A 19,755-nucleotide genomic window follows, 5' to 3' on the forward strand; every position below is an offset into this window, starting at 1 on the left:
AAGGTTCGGAAAACATTCGTAATAGGTACACATTGGCCAATCTAGGTAGTTTTTTTCCAAGGACCATAATGTAAGGCTTGTCACACCTTCGGCAAAGGATAACCCTCAATGGCTTAGAAACAAAATAGTCTTTATCTATCACATCCATAGGAATTTCAAGCCAAGCAACCTAATGACGAGATAAAATAACCTTCCCCACACTTCCTCGGGGAGTTTTCAATGTGAAGCTCACACGTTAGCTTTGACATCCCTATCTAAAGAGATTTTATACGGGACTTAACGTAAATTCGGTTAATGGGTTGAAAAACCGAAGGATACATCATGCTCAAAATTGATCATTAGAGGTTTTAGAGTTGGTGATTATCTAGACATCATTACCAACTTCCTTTGATTCCAAGATGCCTCATTTCTTTGGCAATATCACTGGTCTCCAAAATTCATTTTGACATGATTCAACGTGACCATAATATTTACTTGAGCATGCAAGAGCTTCGCTCATTTGACTGATGCACGTATGGATCTTTCTTGCTTGCCACTTTTCGGCATTTGCCTTTGGCTTTTACTCTTTTTTTTGGCCAAAAGCCTTTGGCTTTTGCTTGGCACATGCTATTTAGGACCCTAGATTTTTCTTTCGACTCTTTTTCAACCTGACTTTTTCAAACATTCGAGTACTTTGGACTCTTGAAATCTTCTTGTTCAGTTATTGCTTTGGTAAATCATTTGCCTTGCCCCAATAGAGGCGATAATCACCAACTGGGTTTAGAAAGAAAATATTAGGCTCAAAGTGGCTACGCAAAAGACAAAAGTGTTTGAGGTAGAAATGAATGCTCTTCATCATCTCAAGGTGCTTTGAGTCTCCATCCGAGTTCACTTGAAAATACCACCAAAGGATTGATACAAGTGAAGGCAATGAAATTATCTCATCTTTTCACCGAATGATTTCAACCAAAACCTCAATATTTGCCATATTATGGGGGTGGATCTTAACAGGGGAACTTTGTAAAAACTTTCCACATTAAAAAGGATCAAAGGGGCCAACTATGGTCTTGTAGTGTTTGGGATAGAGGAATGAAATGTCATTTGTCATCTCGATCCATGTACCACTTTGAATTAATCCCTCATCCCTAGACGACACGGTTTTCCTTTTTTCACTCAACTGTCGAAGTGTTTAGATGACATGTTTAGGAATGATTTGTCTATCCTCATTCTAAGTGTTTCTCGCTTGGCATGATTCACATTTTCCTTTCATTTTATTGAGATCAACAGAGTAAATTCATCTCCGCGGAGAATTTTGATTCAAGATGAATGATCCATCAAGAGGAAAGATAATTTTCAAAAGAAGAAGATATTCAAAATCTTTGTAAAAAGTTTATTTCTTCTTGACATGTCCATTTTTATGTTCATTTTGAGAGAAAAGCTAAAGGTTTTTCTTTATGATGAAAATTCTTCATTTTGATTTCCATTTAGTTTTAGGGAGAAGAGTATTTCCCTGCAGTGTGATGACTTGGTAACCTTGTAAAGATGAAAAAGGATATGTCGGTGGTTGAGTTATTGAAGATGAAAAATCAAGAACGATACAACATTACCTTTCATCTGTTCTCTTCTCTTTCTTGCAGCTACACCTTTATGCTTCCTTCACCTTTTTGGCTCTTGTAATACCAATGCAATCATGCGACGTTGCATTTCTATATGGGACGTTGCATTTTGGGCGTCTTGTCCCATTTATTATTTGCAAGGAGAACGATGAGAATGATTATTTCCATACTCATTAAGAAAGGAACGATGTACATCCTTTTTACACTAAAGCGAGTGATTTCCATCATATTCTGTTGGTGAGAGGTATTGTTTGTACGGTCAAACGCAATCCTTTATATGTAAGAAACGGAACTTGTCATTTCCACACTTAATTGACTTAATGGTACACCTTTCTGTGCCACATCGGACGATTTCATCTTATCATGCTTTATTAGTGGGGAGGAGGGCGTTGCCCCAATAGTTGAACGCTCCATCCATGGTTTTCAATATACTGTGGCTTTGCCTCATTTTATCTGCATAAAGAACTCATATGCGTATGATGCATGATGCAAATGACTAAATGTCGTGCATGGTTAATCACCGCTGCGACAATTGAATTGCAATTCTAAGCCACACTAATCCTTAATGAATAGCAACATATTAATAACAAATGCGATGCATGTCGAATAATCTTTTTCATTGGAATCAAATTGTGAAAGGATACCTAGGAATTAGTCTTCATATCATTGGAATAATTTGTTCAAAAACTTCAATTTTGAACGATTTTGGGAAGAAACATTTGGAAGTTTAGTCCTCATATCATTGGACTAGAATGTTCCAGACCACCCTTTTTTGGAAGAAAAATCGTGTAGAGATTCAATCCTCAAAGATTATCATAGATCTAGTTTGGTATGCCCCTACATGTTATTAAAAGATCGTATAGAAGCCCAGACCTCAAAGATCATTATAGGACTAGTTTGGGATATTTTTAATACACCTTCAAAACAAAACATATGCATTAACATGAAAGATAAGGCCGCATTACAACATATATCGCTTCGGACCAATGGCTCGAGATCCGAGAGGAGAACATAGACTTTACTAACAAAGTTCATGACAAAAGGAAAGGTAGTTCCCACGCAAGGGATTGGAAACATGAAAACATAAAACAAGACATAGTAATCCCTGCTCCGAATGGTTAGTGGATTTGCTTCCAAGTGGCTCAGCTTGGTCACGAACATGGTTTCTTCTCAACCATTTGAGCAATTCCTTCAATAGCTCATTCCTTTTTAACACTCAGAATTACACCCCAATTAGCCATCTTCGCAATTATTTCCCTCTTTTCACTCAATGATAGTTCTTCTCCATGTGGGTAGTATCCCCACTCAATCAGAACGTCATACACTCAATTAGCATCGATCTTAAGAACTCTCTGCACGAGGGAGACTTTCTCCATCACGACATTCGCTTGACTATCATGGTCAGGGAGAGGGTTTTGTTGCACATTCGGTTGGGCATTCCTGAACAAGAGCAACCCTTGTCTATGAGGTTTTGGATCTTGTTCTTGAGGATCCAGTCAAAACCAGCATAAGGAGAAGGATTTTTGCATGGGGTCTTTTTAGCAATCATATGACTTGCGATCAACATTGGCAATAATTGTGACAATGTTGTGGGAATAGAAGTGAATTTCCTAGGAGTTGTCTAGTCATGACCATAGCTCTTTGGCCCTCTATTGTGCACGGCGGTTTCTGAGGAGGTGCCAAAAAAGATCTCGGCGTCGACTAATTCTAAACATATGCAACCTCAACAAATGGTTCATTATCCTTCCTTGCCATAAACCTCTTGCTACCTCTTTCTGTCATCTTCCCATCATGAATAGCCCAAATAACCCTTTCACCAATTTCTACTAAGTGTGGGAATGTTTGACAACCTGAGGTATAGCATTTTATTGAAATACTCATATGGGAGTGCTCTCAAGAATAGTTGCATTGTTTCCTTTTCATTCAGGAGAGGCTGAGCTTGAGCTGCCATTCCTCGCCACCTCTATGCAAATGCTCTGAAAGTTTCAGACCTCTTCTTTTCAACACGAACTAACTCTTCTCTCGCTGGAGCAATCTCCAAATTGAACTTATATTGCTGAAGGAATGCATAACAAGATCTTCCCATCTCCGTATTTTGCCCACGTCTAACGTAATAAACCACAGCAAAGCAGAACCAATCAAGCTATCTTGAAAGATTTCGACTAAAAGTAGAACATTGTCCGAATATCGAGCCATCTTCATGAGATAGTACTTAAGATGTATGTTCGGGCACCTCCATCGTATTTCTTGTTGAATTCCGGTTCCTTAAAGGTTTCGGGAATTTTGACTTTTGAATAAGGAAATAGATCGTCTACTCCTTGCATCTCATATCCTTGCAGCAGACAAAGTTGTTCTTCGATCTTTGCCAAACACCTGGCACTTTCTTCATCTTTGCGAGAGACAGTTTCTTCATTTAGCGTAGGATCAAGGTCAACCACAATGGGAGTGACAAAATGGATTTCCTTACTCCTTTTCCGGCAAGATCCTTAGTAGATGGTTTAGGGGGTGCAGACGAAACGGTAGGGGTAATCGGTTCCCAGTTCGGTCCTGTTTCAAGGTGGAACTGGAAACCCGACCGAGAGGACCAGTTCCATAATTGGGAACTAGAGACCGGACCGATTGGTCTTAGGACCGGAAACCAAACCGGACCACCGGTCCGGTCCAATAGAACCGGGAACTCGAGAGGTTAGCTTCATTCTGCTTTTCTTTTTAAATGAAATTAAGTGACATCATTAGCAACCAGATGGAACGGGTGTAGGGTCCTCAATAGTTAGAGGGGCCACAGGAGTCTCAATTTGCTCGGCAAGTTCCACCAGCATAGCAGTTATTTGACTCAGTTGGTTTTCCACATTAGCCAATTGAGTGTTCTGTTCCTCGTTCTCCATGCGCGTTCTCAAGCGAGTTCGAATAGGTGACCTCCTTTTAGCCGTATTGATACCCTTGATGAAAATAAAACGAAAGGGAACAAAGTAAGTATACAGAAAAGAAACAAAGTACAACCCTTCGGTAGTGTTGTCTCTTATGATGAAATAAAGACGAGAGGACTTTTCAAAGAGCCGCATCCCTCAGAAATAGTCTCTTGCCAAGATTTCTTTGTCGGAGAAAGCAAAATAAGAGGGGTAATGTATGGTAATCGATCAATCACCTCTACTTATAAAATGTAAGGGATATCCTATTAATACCAAGCTCATTTTATTTTTATTATGAAAATACTTTTCTTCAAGAAAAACCCATGCAATCATAATAATTTTAAAACATGAAACATGAATTATAAAGTATTTCCATAACTTGGTCTAAATCCAACACAACCAAGTTACTTCGGGTGAAGCCGCTTGTTTATTAGGGAGGAACGAGCGGCTTCAATGTCTCGTTCAACTCCCTTGTTGTTGCTCGAAAAGCGCTTTCTTGGGAGTAGAGATGATTTGAAAGTCCGATCTTTCCATCATATCTAGAGCAAGGAAGGTATTTTGATTGACTACCATGTATTACAAAAGGAAAGCACATAATGAAAATTCAAGAGAAATCCTAGAAATTCTACAAGGTAAGAGATATATTTACAATCGATGAACCGATAGGGGTTTCAATCACATAACATACACATGTAACTTGTGAGGTTCGACACCTAAAGATGATTGAATGGATATGCGGAGATTAGGCGGGGCGTGGATTGCGCATGTAATAGTGTGGACATATTGGAAAAGCAGCAACGATTATATTATATCTTAAGAGTGCGGGGCTAATTATCCTCGTTTGTTTAGGAAGAAAGAACACCAAGCACTAAGTAGTTCAAGCTTGTGAAAGGGTGTGCACTGACTTGATCATATGGTCGTTGTCCTCTAAGAAAGAGACGTAATGCGATTGCTCGTCTTCTTGGCTTTGTCGGCTGTATGACATCAACCTTTCGGCGTCATACATTCTTGCGCATCAAGATTTGCTTGGTGATCTGCAATTTTAAGTACGAATTGGATGGACCATACAAAATGAGGCTAAGACACGGCTCTGGATTTCTGCGCGCTGACTTGATAGTGTGGTCTTCGTCCTTTGCGAGAGAGGCATAGTGGGATTGCTTGTCCTGCTGTAGAAAAAGGATGTACGACAATGCACGTGGAGTCACAAGAGGTGGGGTAATTGCTTTTCGTGGCCCTCAGTTCATTCTGTTTTGGGAGGTTTCATTTTGCCATGCTTTTTTGGGAGTGTTGGCTCGTCTAAATCAGAACTGTGAGAAACCAGAGACGATTCATGTTGTAAGCCGTAAGTATCAATAGTTCGAGCGGCCCAACGAATGCGAAACAGTGATTTAACCAAAGAGATCGAGTCCGAAGATCGGGCAACAAATGGTCGTAGGTAGTTTCGCAGCCAAATCGCAGCGTCGCGCTCCATAACCACGGGTCGACTCCCACCTCACAGTCAACATAACAGCGCCTTCTTGGAATCCGCCTCCTTCTGGCTTGCATCAGTAACTTTCAACGGCATGCCTCGCCACAAATCGCACTAAGAAGAAAGCATCCTGCCCTGACGTGGATGCCGAGACATTAGAAACGACTAAGAGACGACATGATGATGGCGACCGTCTTACTTTACCAATAAGAGTTACGTTTCGGACATTTTGGAGAAATCAAACCTAATGAGAAAAACCAGGAAAGCGTCGAGCATTTTGCTTCCTCCCCAATTTTCTCGTCGTCCTCGCAATTTCAGGACAAAACCCCCTAGCCCCACAAGAGTTGAATCCACATCCCTTACCCTTCTCTTTCTACTTCTATAAAAACACGAACTATTGATTCGTGTATAATATCTCTACTTTGTGCTTGTGCTCCCAGTGACAGAGAGTTAAGATGAGGATCGATACACCGACCATGATGATGAATACGGGAGGAGTGGGCAACATGTTCGCTCACCTGGGGTCGGTGATCGCCGGCATGATGTTCTCATGGGCGATCCTGAAGCAGTTCCTGCCTCACGATCTCCGGGCCTACCTCGAGAGGTACTCGCAACGCTTCTTCTGCTACATTTCCCCCTACATCCAGATCTCCTTTGATGAGTACACGGGGGAGCAGCTCATGCGCAGCGAGGCCTACTCGGCCATCCAGAACTACCTCAGCTCGCGCTCTGCCACGCAGGCCAAGCGGCTCAAGGCCGACCTGGTCAAGAACAACCAGTCCCTGGTGATAAGCATGGACGACCATGAGGAGGTCTCCGACGAGTACAACGGCACTAAGCTCTGGTGGGCTTCTGGCAAGAGAGGATCGAAGACGCAGACGGTCTCTTTCCACACCTCTGTGGTCGCCGAAAGCGGGTACTAGTTACATTCACTCCATTTTGCTTGGGTATGCATTGTCGCGTGTGTCTCTGTTTGGTCTCTCCTCTAACAATTTGGTTGGCTATATCATGAAGGTATTACAAGCTGACCTTCCACAGGACGCACAGGGACCTCATGCTCGGGCCATACCTGAGCCACGTCCTGAAACAGGGCAACGAGATCAGGTTCCAGAACCGGCAGCGGAAGCTCTACACGAACAATGGCTGGTGCTGGACCCACGTCGTGTTCGAGCACCCAGCTACTTTCAACACCCTTGCCATGGACCCCGGCGAGAAGCAAGATATCATCGACGACCTCATCACCTTCAGCAAGAATGAGGAGTTCTATGCGCGAATCGGCAGGGCCTGGAAGCGTGGGTACTTGCTGTTCGGTCCGCCTGGGACCGGCAAGTCGACAATGATCGCTGCGATGGCTAACCTCCTGAATTACGACATCTACGACCTCGAGCTCACTGCGGTGGAGGACAACACGTCGCTGAGGAGGCTCCTGATCGAGACGTCAAGCAAGTCGATCATCGTGATCGAGGACATCGACTGCTCGCTGGAGCTGACGGGCCAGAGGAAGAAGAAGGAGAAAGTGGAGAAGGTCAAGGATGACGAGGTCAGAGACCCGGGGAAGCGGGCAGCGAAGGATCTGGATCTGGACGGCGAGAAGGCAAGCAGGGTCACGCTCTCGGGGCTCCTGAACTTCATCGACGGCCTGTGGTCGTCGTGCGGCGGAGAGAGGCTGCTCGTCTTCACGACGAACCACATCGAGAAGCTCGACCCAGCGCTGATAAGGGCGGGCCGGATGGACAAGCACGTGGAGCTATCGTATTGCAGGTCCGAGGCGTTCAAGGTCCTGGCCAAGAACTACCTGGGCATCGATACCCACCACCTGTTCGACCATATTGGGAAGCTATTGAGCGAGGTCGACCTGTCGCCCGCCGACGTGGCGGAGCACCTGATGCCCAAGAGTTCTTCCAAGAATGCCGAAGTTTGCTTGGAGAGCCTGATCGGGGCGCTCGAGAAGGCGAAGATGGAGGGCGGGTCGAGAGCGAAGGAAGCAGAGTTGAAGGGTGAAGAGAGCATCGAGGAAGTGAAGGTGGAAACAAAAGAATGAGCAAAATCAGAGGACCGAGCTCATTTAGCAAGAATTGATATGATTTTCTTTTGCATTTCCTTCCAGTTCCAATTGCTTGTCCAATGAAAAAGAAGAGCTAGTCTTAGCCAGGTTGCGAGCCTTAAGTTCTAGTTGAGAGGCTAGCGAGAATTTATTCTTGCACTATGCCCCAACTCAATTGTTCAGAAAGGTTTTTGTAATGTCCAACGGAATTCCCTGCCTCATATATGTTTATTACATTCTTAGAACTGTCGAATCAAGTGTAGAGATTAGGGGCCACGACTATGCAATCAGTCCACTTCGGCTAAAATTCTCATCTGTTTCTGCTCGACATTATTTGGGTACTTTCGGCCGAGGGACATCATTCAGGATCCAGCAAGCAAAGTGACCCATAGATATACATGTGTTTTAGATACCTTACCCTATCTCCCTACCGTTGGCCACCAGACAAAGAAGGTATCTCAGTTTATCAAAGGAAAGAAACATGAGAGAGACAAGAGAGGATAGTAAAGACTCGGCCTCTGGGCTAGAAGAGACCAGCACAAGTCCAAAAGGCCTCAAGTCCCAAAACAACAGTGGAGTAATCTTTGATTTTGATAAAAAAAAAATGAGAAGAAATCCGAACCAAACTGAATCATTGTCAACGCCCGGCTCATGCAGTACAGTTGAGTAAGATGCATATGGAGTGGGCTCTGGTGCAGCCTCTGGGCTCAATTGGATGGACATCATTTTACTTCTCACTAAACTTTCATAGACGCTAAGGAGGTCATTACTTGGGCTAGTTGAAATTTTCTTTTTTTTATGGGGTTTATTTAAGGAGGCAATAGCCTAAGCCTGTCACTAGGTTTGTATGATAGACACATAACTATATCTGCCATCACTTTTGGGTCGTTCATATATATATATATATTAAGATCGTCACATTGAAATTTGGTGCAGGAAGTAAAGGTCCTGAGCTGGCTTAGAAATATGCGACTTAGCCACAATTGTAACAAGGCACAATCGAAAAGAAAAAGAAAAGAAAAGTAAGTTCCCCGTTTGTTATGGATGCATAAGTGGTAAGGCCATGACATAATGTGGATCTTTAAGGAATTTCACCATTCATGATTTGGAACACAAATCATTTTAATTAAAAAAAATTAATGACTAAAACTTCGATCCCGGGATTGGCATAACTGGTTCAAGCAAAAGGGGATTTCCGGTCCTTGAACTAGAGATCGCTTGTTCAAATCTCGTCAATTGAGTGCAAAAAGCTAAAGGTCTATACTGAACCATTCATAGGGTTTACAGGGTCTTCAAATAGTCGGATCTCTGCGCTTGCTCCCCTGGCTTATTCAACAAAAGACGATAAATTCCGTGTCTTGGGAATTAACCTTGGGCTCAAACAAATTAAACCGCGAACAATATCACGCGCGGAATGGAACACGCAACATTAATCTCCTTCCCTATTTGACGTGATTGATTTACATTCTTACATTCTACTAGAAAGGTCGGGTCAACAGCCGATTTGAGCACAATTGTCTTTCACATTGCACGGGTTTGTCAGAGGCATGCAGAGAAAATTATGCCCTTGTCTGTTGGCCCGCCTTGACCTATGTATGTCCGGAGCTTGTGCTGCGGTAAGATTGGACCATCTTGACCTCGTCATATGCCCAAAAGTTTCCTAAAAGCACATCAATCATCCTCCTAGTGGAGCTTCTAGATCGGTATCCCACATCAGAATAAAAACCCTATCTGCTGCTTCCACCTCACATATCAATGGTGCTGGACGTGTGGGAGATTACAGTATCCTCCGTGAAAATTGAAGCCGATCCCTAGATTCATCTGAAACTGAAGACCAAGGTACAAGTCTGCTGATCAACCTCTTCTGCTCGAATCTTCCGGCGAATGACACGGGGGGTTCTATGGGTTGTCAATTCGTTCGACTAGGAAGTATCAGCTCGAGTAACAGGCTGTCCGGGACCAGTAAGTTGGCATATCTTTTGTTCTGGAAGGTTGTTGACCTCGTCTGTTCAACCTACGTGCATGGATTCTTCGTTCAGACACGAGACATCTCTGTCTCCGTTTCCACACAACAGCCTTCTGTTCACATTTGGTGGAGTCAATGGTCTTCGTTGACTCGTCGCCACTACACATATTCAATGCATGATCTTGCAGGGAATAGGAATCTTGAACTATTAAAAGAAATTATGCGGATGTTCTCAGCTAATTAAGGTTAAGCGTACAGCCGGGGCAGAATAAAATCCTAAAGATAAAGGTCAGTCTGCCGTATTAGTTATAACTTATATCCTGTCACTATACTAATTTAAGTGCTTGGCTGCCCAATTCAATTCATAGTTCAAAGTCCAAGGTTTTGACAACCAGCTAGCATCCTTCTGTCTTTGTTCGAAAGCGTTGACCAGGCTGATCCAGAGGAGGCATTATGCAAAGTCGTCTGTGACGTGGGCACCTCTCACTGGGTAAGAAATTATTTGTGCATAAAACACCCTGCACGACAAACAACTTGATCATAAAACGCAAGTTGAAACCGATTAAAAAAACAGAGATTTGCGAAAGACTTGTTACTAGATATCGGTGAGCTAGCAAGATCGATCCGCGTGATCTCTTAAGAAAACTACATAGCATCGGTGTTTATGGCTTTTATACACGTTGGTTATCAAATTTTTCCTCAACCGATGTGATATATCGTTAATATGGATGGAGGTAAGCTTATGAGTCACGACATTAACCGAACTTTATAAAAGAGAATTTATTGAGTCAAGACGTAACTCTTATACTTGTCCGGTAACGGTAAATATATATATTATAGGTCGCACGAGCAACACACCTCTTTACTATAGTCGAGTATATGTAGTCACTAATGAAGTCTAGTTGAAGTAGTTACTAACGTGTCCAAGGCTAGTCCAATTGAATCTAACTAAAACTACTTAAAATCCAAATATTAATGGAAAGAAAACCTATAATTTGATTGTAGCACAGTATCTTAGCTCTTAATAATGGGAACATGCATTAATTAAAGAAAATACTTTTAAATATGAGATGGAAGTTGTTAGAGAAGGAGGGAGTAGACTCATAACGACATAACCTTATTCAATGTACACCTCGAAAACGTGACTTTTAATCGAACTGAGTCTTTCCTCACGTGGAATTTCTTTTTCTAACGATGAAAAGACATTGAACCAATTACAGTGTTGGAGGACCAAAAAAATTTTAAGAAGAAAACCCTAACTGTAGCTATTAATACAGGTGGCAAGAGATGTGTGTTCTCCGCATGATTGAAGAAGAAGAAGAAGAAGAAGAAAGAAAATGGAGTTTGAGGGGCTCCTGTCGCAGGAGAGATAGCGCCTGCAATGCATAACGCAGGCGCCATCCTTCTGCGGCATGAACCCCTTCAACTCCTTCATCCATTCATGTTTTTTTTCTATTTTCGCCACTCTAATTTTCCATCACCCCGATTTTTTGTTTTTCTTCTGTGATTTAGTCAGTAATCGGCGTATACCAACAGAAGAGTTTTGAGTTGCTGCTGTTGGTTTGGTCGTTGTCGTCGTCTCCTTCAACGAGTCGCTTTGTTCATCGCTCTCTTCTCATCTTGTTTCGTGTAGCAACAACGTAAGCATCTCTCTGTAAGTGCTCTTTTCCCCTTGTTTCTTCACTTCCTATCTTGTAATTCGCACGCAAGATCGTATCTCATCAGAACCAAAACCAAAGCTCCAGACGTGGGTCTCTGATTTCCTCTCCATGTTGAGTTGCTGCTGTTGGTTTCGTCATCGTCTTCGTCTTCGTCTCTTTCAATGAGTCGCTTTGTTCATGGCTCTCTTCTCATCTTGTTTCGTGTAGCAACAACGAAAGCGTCTGTCTGTAAGTGCTCTTTTCCCTTCGTTTCTTCGCTTCCTGTCTGTATTTCACACGCAGGATCGTATCTCATCAGAACCAAAACCAAAGCACCAGACGTGGGTCTCTGTTTTCCTCTACATGTTGAGTTGCTGCTGTTGGTTTAGTGGTCGTCGTCGTCTCCTTCAACGAGTCGCTTTGTTCATGGCTCTCTTCTCATCCTGTTTCGTGTAGCGACGATGTAAGCGTCTCTCTGTAAGTGCTCTTTTCCCCTTGTTTCTTCGTTTCCTGTCTTGTATTTCGCACGCAAGATCGTATCTCATCAGAACCAAAACCAAAGCTCCAGCCGTGGGTCTCTGTTTTCCTCTCCATGTTGAGATGCTGCTGTTGGTTTGGTCGTCGTCGTCGTCTCCTTCAACGAGTCGCTTTGTTCATGGGTCTCTCCCCATCCTGTTTCGTGTCGCGACAATGTAAGCGTCTCTCCGTAAGTGCACTTTTCCCCTTGTTTCTTCACTTCCCTGTCTGTATCTCGCACGCAAGATCGTATCTCATCAGAACCAAAACCAAAGCCCCAGACGTGGGTCTCTAGATTTCCTCTCCATGTTCTTTGCCGTTCAAGAACTCGAATGCGAAAGGGATGATGATGATGATGTTTGGCTTCTCTTTGACAGAAAAAAGGATTAGGTTTTATGGCATGCGTCCATCAGAATTCTGAGCACAGCTTCAAAGGATCCAATACTTTGAGGCCTGAGAATCAGGTGAGGAAGAAGAAGAAGAAGAAGATGCCCTCGTTGACCCGTCATCGTCGTGCCGACAATGAAACGGTAGTGTTTGATTACTATTCTTTTTTATCACGCAATAATATTTGATATATATGTCGTCAATTATAGTGTCAGTGTCTACCCTGACGTAAGAGAGAGATAACGTCGTCATTCCTCGTATTTTGTGGTGCAAAACTGCAAAGGTTCTGTCCAGCTAAGCGTTGACAATGACGTGTTGATTTCCCACAAAACTGGTAGATAGGGTGGTAGGTAGACTAGACATATCAACAACTATGTTAATAGCTTTTCCTAATATTTACCTAATAATTTACTCCGCACGTGTCCACTTGCAAATTTCTCTTTTTAATGTTCTAATGTTCCCATTTGTTGTTTTTCAATGATAATTCTTTTGACACTAGCACTTTTGCACAAAAACAAATGTTTGCAGACACCAGTATTTAAAATAGCTTTTCCTAATTTCATGTGCCTAGGAGAATTTATCTATTAATTTACTAAGCACTTGCTCATAAAAAAAAATTACTAATCACTTGTTCCTCCTACACGCAAATTTCTTTTATATTCTAATGTTCCATTTATGTTCTTCAACGATTATTCTAATTTCCTTTCACACTAGCATCTTGCACAAAACAAAACAAAAATCCAATACTAGATTGTGAAAGTCATATGTAGTTTCCAGGCGGGAACGGTTTAAAAGCTGGCGCTCGCCGTATGTATTTTAAAGTAATTTTTACAATTTTCATGTGAAAATCTTTATATCTCCGTTGATTCGGCAGGATCCGGTGAGTCTGATGCGCAATCGAAGTATGAAACGATTTTCGATCGGAGATGGCTATTTTTGACTTGTCCAAGATCGAGGAAGCGCCATCTTACTCTTGGAGAAACTTTTTGAAAATTCAACTGAAAGTGACAGAAGGATTCAAGTCGTTGTCGAATATTCTTGCAGAGCAGGAAGTAACGAAAAGTTCAACCTAGTGTGCAATGTGGGGGGGAGGGTTTGTGAAAACCTTGTTTTAGTAAGGTTTTAATATAATTGTTTGAAAGTTGGGCACCTTTTGAGGTGTCTAAACATTATTATGGCATGGAAAAGCAGGAGAAGTTATTGCTCAAGCCTATTTTTTCCCCTCTTTCGGTAGACTAAGTCTGCAAGATTGAACAAGTAAATTATTGGTTTGATGTGTACACATTAGACTCCGTCAAAAACACTATCACTATCCCTATAAACATACACATATATGAAAACACATTCATATTAAGGGCTATATATATTTTCTCCATCCTCATGGATGTCTAACTATGCTTCTGTGATTTACAAGTGATGGATATCATCCACGTGTGCTTTTTGGGTGATTATCGTGCGTTAAATTGAGCTGCTTCTACGAAATGCGCGAAACGAGTGCAATATTATACCATGCATACATTTTTTCCATCAATTAGCCGGAGGTTGCTTCCCCTTTTCTTTTCCCTCGCGCCCATCGATTAAGAGACATATATTCAATTTAGTCTTCCGATTGACTGACTTAGTATTTTTCCGAAACTTCTAAGTCTTTGATCCACCTGCCTTGCAATTGCGTGATGAATGACATAGAATTACTAGGAAGGCATCAAGAAATTACCGATTTAATTTTTTTGGCTAAAGATAGTGTGTACATTTTTATATGGTCATACTAAATGAGATCATGAAACCTTTAATTATCAGAGTTTATGAAGACATTAATTTTGAACCATAACACGAATCTGGAGAAGATAATTACTAATTTCCCAAACTTGTTCTTACTTGTAAATCTAGGTTCAACTTGAAAACAAGTCCTAATAAGAACTATAGAAGTGCATCTAGACTGAAACAATTATAATTTCGTGAATTTCTATGAAAATTTCCATCTGTTAACAGGTTACTTCAGGGAACTTCCTAATCAACTTCTTTTGTTAGCCCTCTCGATCAAACACATATACTATGATCAATTTTCTATACTCTTTGTAGTATACCTTCGTCTTTGTTGGATATAATGAAGAATATCTAGTTCCATCGAAACGAATGGGACAACACGTCAACGCTGCTCCCGAATGTCACGCAAAAGAAAAGAAAACAAAAAGGAGTAAAGGGTTTCAGCAACATAATTACTAATCTGCTACTGTTCTCTATGATGATATTTCTCTACTTGTACAACTTTGACTGATTGTAACCCGATTAGTTAATAGGGTGGCTGTGCAAAGTTGATCCTTTCAAGACAAGACATAGATCTAATTAAGAAACTTCGTACCAACTGTAATGCCCATTCAAACCCTTGTGGAACACGGGGGATTAAGTTTCTAATCAATCTACCCCAGCAAAGACCGTCTAAACATCAATGTAACTGCCCCTGAAATTTACATAAAAGACCAACGTATTGCACTTGAACAGCACGCAAACACATGCAGAGAGAGAGAGAGAGAGTTGTGGTCTATGAAGATGAAGCAAAGAGGGTTAAGGAGAGATCATTGAAGAGCGACACTTACATTGAGGTTGGGGAAGTCTCGTCGCAAGTAGAGACGGCACATGCATTGCCTTTTCGTATTACAAGTCATGGCGTGCATGTGCCGTCTTTTCAAAAAAGAAAAAAGAAAAAGTGCCGTCCTTTCCTGCGACAAGATGCCCTACTACCTCCCTCTCTCCATAGTTACGTCCGTATTTGTGCTTGTGGTGGCTCCCAAGTCCTGCTCTCAATCATCACTAGTACCCGTACGAGCATTTGATTCGTACGATCCTATCGAATTCTTTCTTTCATAACCCACTTAGAATACAAATTCAACGCGTGTGATGGCTTTTCGCGGTTCCCTCTCTGTCGATAGTCCTATACCGATCGTCTTTTCTTGTTATTATGCCGGGTGACAATGAAGGACTTGTGAGACTTGAAACACAATGAATTCTGTGTATAGTTGGTTGAGCGATCAAATACTTAGTTGGGATGCGAAATCAACGAATGACGGCAATCCCGGCTCAGTTTAAGCTATTAGGGGGCCATGCCAGCCACCCATTAGCGAACATAAGAGATCGAAAGCATAGACACATTATACTAGAATAATATATTTGGGCTCCTTTTTATTCTTTTAATACTATATTTGTTCCCTTTAGAAATGAATATTTCATTTCAAAAAAGTATTCAGTGGAATCTTTTATTTTGTACCAAAAATTCTTCTAGGATTACTATTGCTTTCTTCTAATCAAGTATATTTTTAGTCCTCCAAGTTTTGTTGTCTGTACAACTTAATCCTCTACTTTTCTTTTGTGCAATTTAAAGTTTCCTTTTTATTAGGGTTAATACCATAAAAAAATTTAAATTGATATATTTGTGACATATTTATCTAAAACTAATTTTTTAACCACCAAAAACCCAAAATGGGTACATCTGTGACAATTTTACCTTCCATTAGTTTCCGTTAAATTTTACCGTCAAATTTCTAAATTGGATGACACGTGGCAGTTGACGGGTGTACCAATTTGGGATTTTTCATCCGTTTGTCACAGATGTACCAATTTATGATTTTCCGTGGTATTAATTCAATTTAACGGAAAGTGAATTTGTCATAAATTTACTAGTTTATGGTTTGTTGTGGTAAAAAAACTAGTTTTGGGTAAATTTGTTGCAGGTGTACCAATTTATAATTTTTCGTTGTAAAAAAATTAGTCTTGGATAAATTAGTCATAAATATATCAATTTGAAATTTTTCGTGGTATTAACCTTTTATTTGTCGGACCAAGGACTTTGTTCATTTACCCTTATTAATGCCATCAAATCGCTGATGTGATATTGCCGATGTGGCCACCATGTAACCCTAATGGTTCATCGACAAGACTGATCAGTGAAAGCATGCATGCCTCCTTCGAGGAAGTATTTTTATGTTGCATAATCATAATTTAATTTTCTAGAAATGGTTTCTTTCCCTTCTTTACATAATTAGTGAAACAGCATGTTGACCTTTTAGGGGTTTAGTACAGATTTTTGCCCCCATTAACGGAGTTTAAGATTCTTGTCTTTCTTTCTCTTTTTGTTTGATTAACCAAGATTCTGCCCGCTTGTGGGGGAGACAAACTAAACTAAAGTGATTTGCATCATTTTACTATGTGACCAGCTTATTATGGAGCATGTCTTTTATGGTAGTTAAATTAGTGGTGCAGCTAAAAACTTCCCACCCAGATAAAGTATGTTTGGAATTTACGCTAGAACCACATTGGTGTCCTCTCGTCTGCCACTTAGATTTATATCAGAATCAAATTTCTGATGGAAAATTAGTACTTACTATTTTCAGTCCCCCTTAACCAAAATCCTAGCTCCCTCACTGTGTGACCTCGATACGATGGGACTCGTAGTACCTGTTGGCAATGGTAATCAATCCATTACACCACGTCATCACTATAACGTGGCGAAACCGCCACCTTCAAGTACTTTTCCCCTACAAATCGTAAGTCAAACTCAAAATCATGTGCTTTTGGGTTAATGTCTGTGTTCAACGAAGTTACTTCTACAAAATTTGTGAAATGAGCGCAATATTATACCATGCACACATTTTCTCTGTCAATTAGCACGAGGTTGCTTCCTCATTGCTTTTCTCTTGCGCATAGACTAAGAGACATATATTCCATTTAGTCTTCCGATTGACTGACTTAAAGTATTTTTCCAGAACTTCTAAGTCATTGATCCACCTACATTGCAATTTCGCTATGGATGCCATAGAATTAATAGGAAGGCATCAAGAAATTAGAAGGTTAATATTTCAGGTGGAAGATAGTGTGTGTATGTATATATAGTGATAGTAAATGTCACGAAAGAATTATAATTTCATGGATTTTTACGAGAATTCCCATTTGTTGACAGATAACTTTAGGGAACTTCTCAATTAACATTTTTTGTTAGCCCTCTCAACCAATCACATATACCATGATCAAATTTTCTGTACTCTTGTAGTATGCCTTGACGAAGGCCCTTTTGAGATCTAAAATTGCCTGTCAGTCTATCGTAGATGAGCAAAGTCTAATGAATTGTCGAAATACATTTGTTTCTGAGCCTACGAAAATGGTCTGAAAATCTCAGGCTCTTGAGTATTGCATAAAGTATTTTCCAATCTATTCTATAGTAAGTTTTTAACATATGAACCTTGACTCCCGTGAAAGACCTTCCCTTTTGTTTCTTTCTCGTAGAGTCTATGATTTCCTGTGCAAGTACATAATCCTCTTGAATATTTCTACCTGGAACAAAAGCGGATTGCTGAGGCGAAATAATACGATCAAGGAACACTTTCAGTCTATTCGCTAGCAGCTTAGAGATGAGTTTGTAACTCACATTAAGCTAACGATGAAATTGTATTAATTGATTTGTATTCCCCTTTATTATGTTTGATTAATAGTCGTCAACTATAATGTCAGTGTCTGTCGTGACGCAAGAGATGGATTAGACATCATTCCTCGTATTTTGTAGTGGAAAGGTTCTCTTTCCAGCTAGGCCCATCGAACAATCTATAAAATAAATCTTTTACAGCTAATCTAGACTCAGTATTAAAAAATATATCTACCTAAATTTCATGTACCTAGGAGGATCTATCTATTAATTTGCTGAGCACTTGTCCTCCTATTCACATATATTTCTTTAATGTTCGAATGATCCCTTTTGTACTTCATTGATTATTCTATTCGCACCAGCACTTTCGATCGCTGATGGTTGTGTCTGGCCCGTGCAAGACCGAGGGAGGGAAGCGCGCCATCTTACGATACTCTTTTGAGAAATTCAAAAGAATGAATTTATTGCTTTGATGTGTGCACACTGGACCACGTCATAAAAGGAAATGGACATTTCCCCATAGCATTTTGCACTGTTTAACTGTATCTGTCTAATTAGTCGTACGATGGGTGTTAAGATACTATGGCCATATTTTCTTCCATTTCTAGTTAGAACAAGCCGTTTTTCTAATTAGATGATTATAAAGATAGACATCACTCACGTACAATTTGAGCCGCAGATAAATATAGGTGGTGTCCATTATTATAACACATTGGTTTGAGACTTCTTCTTACCATGAAGGGAGTAAAACACTGTGTCCATAGTTAATTTCTTTCTGTTTTGTTATTATTCTAATTAATTTCTTGGCAAAATACACAATCACTATCCCTAAAATGTGCACATACATAAAATTACATGTAGATCAAGGGGTGTATATATTTTCTCCTTCTCTTGGAGGTTGAAACCATGCCTCGGATTGGTAATTTACAAGTGATGGATATCATCCACGTGTGCTTTTGGGTCATTGTCGTGGGTTAGACTAAGCGGCTTCCACCAAAATGCATGAAAACGAGTGCAATATCGTACCCTGCGCACATTTTCTCGGCAAATTTACGCGAGGTTGCTTCCGCTTTGCTTTTCTCTAGTGCATTGACTGAGAAACGTATCGTAATACTTAGGGTGCATTTGGTAACAATTCTGTTTTCAAAAATAATTTCTGCTCAGAAATGATTTTTTTTTATTCTGTTTCAGAAAATAATTTCTAAGCATTTAAAAGCATTTGATTATGGACCAAAATTTCCATTCATAGAATAGAAAAAGAACAAAAATGTGTTTGGTAACTACACAAAATTTCTTTTTATTAATAATATTTTAATTTTTTTAATATTTCTTTCTCTTTTTTTCTTTTCTTTTTTTCTTCTTCTCCTTCTTGGCCATAGCCGGCGACCGGCCACAGCCAGGGCTGGCAAGGGCGTCGGGGCCTCGCCGGAGAGGGCGAGGGCAAGGACGAGGGCCCGACCCTCGCTGACTGGATGAGGGCCGTCCTCGCCACTTGCGGCCTGGGCGAGGGCCGCGAGGGTCCGGCCCTCGCCCTCGCCAGCCACAAGCCAGGAAAGAAGAAGAACCGACCACAACCAGGAAGGAAAGAAGAAAAAAAAAATTCTCTTATATTTCTAATTCTTGTTCCCAGAATCAAGAATCAACTTTTTTTTTATTCTTGATTCTATTCCAAAACTGATTTTGGGAACAAATTTGTATTCATGAATAAAAAATTTACCAAATGGATTTTTGTTCTTCTTTTGTTCCCAGGAACAAAAGAATAAAATCAGTCACTATTTGGCAAGTTACCAAATGTACCCTTAGCCTTCGAATTGACTGGT

General features: G+C 40.8%; 1 protein-coding gene and 1 long non-coding RNA gene across 3 annotated transcripts; both read left to right on the plus strand.

Moving 5' to 3' along the window:
* Positions 1 to 6,224: 6,224 nt before the first annotated feature.
* LOC115688242 (AAA-ATPase ASD, mitochondrial-like) lies at positions 6,225 to 8,261 on the plus strand. Its single transcript, XM_030614009.2, has 2 exons — positions 6,225 to 6,888; positions 6,987 to 8,261. Exons 1-2 carry the CDS (start codon positions 6,428 to 6,430, stop codon positions 8,011 to 8,013), a joined length of 1,488 nt encoding a protein of 495 aa, XP_030469869.1. The 5' UTR covers positions 6,225 to 6,427; the 3' UTR covers positions 8,014 to 8,261.
* Positions 8,262 to 11,258: 2,997 nt separating this feature from the next.
* Positions 11,259 to 13,853, plus strand: LOC130138750 (uncharacterized). Of its 2 annotated transcripts, none has more exons than XR_008817065.1 (3): positions 11,259 to 12,328; positions 12,516 to 12,668; positions 13,400 to 13,853. It is a non-coding gene; the product is annotated as an uncharacterized LOC130138750 (long non-coding RNA). The 2 variants fall into 2 exon arrangements; XR_008817064.1 differs by having other exon boundaries at positions 11,274 to 12,314; positions 13,400 to 13,852.
* Positions 13,854 to 19,755: the final 5,902 nt, after the last annotated feature.

This window comes from Syzygium oleosum, unplaced genomic scaffold (assembly GCF_021117445.2).
Source record: "Syzygium oleosum isolate NSW1041296 unplaced genomic scaffold, Sole_v2.1 Sole_v2.08, whole genome shotgun sequence".
Lineage (NCBI taxonomy): Eukaryota > Viridiplantae > Streptophyta > Magnoliopsida > Myrtales > Myrtaceae > Syzygium > Syzygium oleosum.

Bases quoted from the DNA above. Each gene is read 5' to 3' on its own strand.
- LOC115688242 (XM_030614009.2), top strand. From the start codon at position 6,428: ATGAGGATCGATACACCGACCATGATGATGAATACGGGAGGAGTGGGC. The intron at 6,889-6,986 runs GTACTAGTTACA...TATATCATGAAG, and splicing joins TCTGTGGTCGCCGAAAGCGG to GTATTACAAGCTGACCTTCC.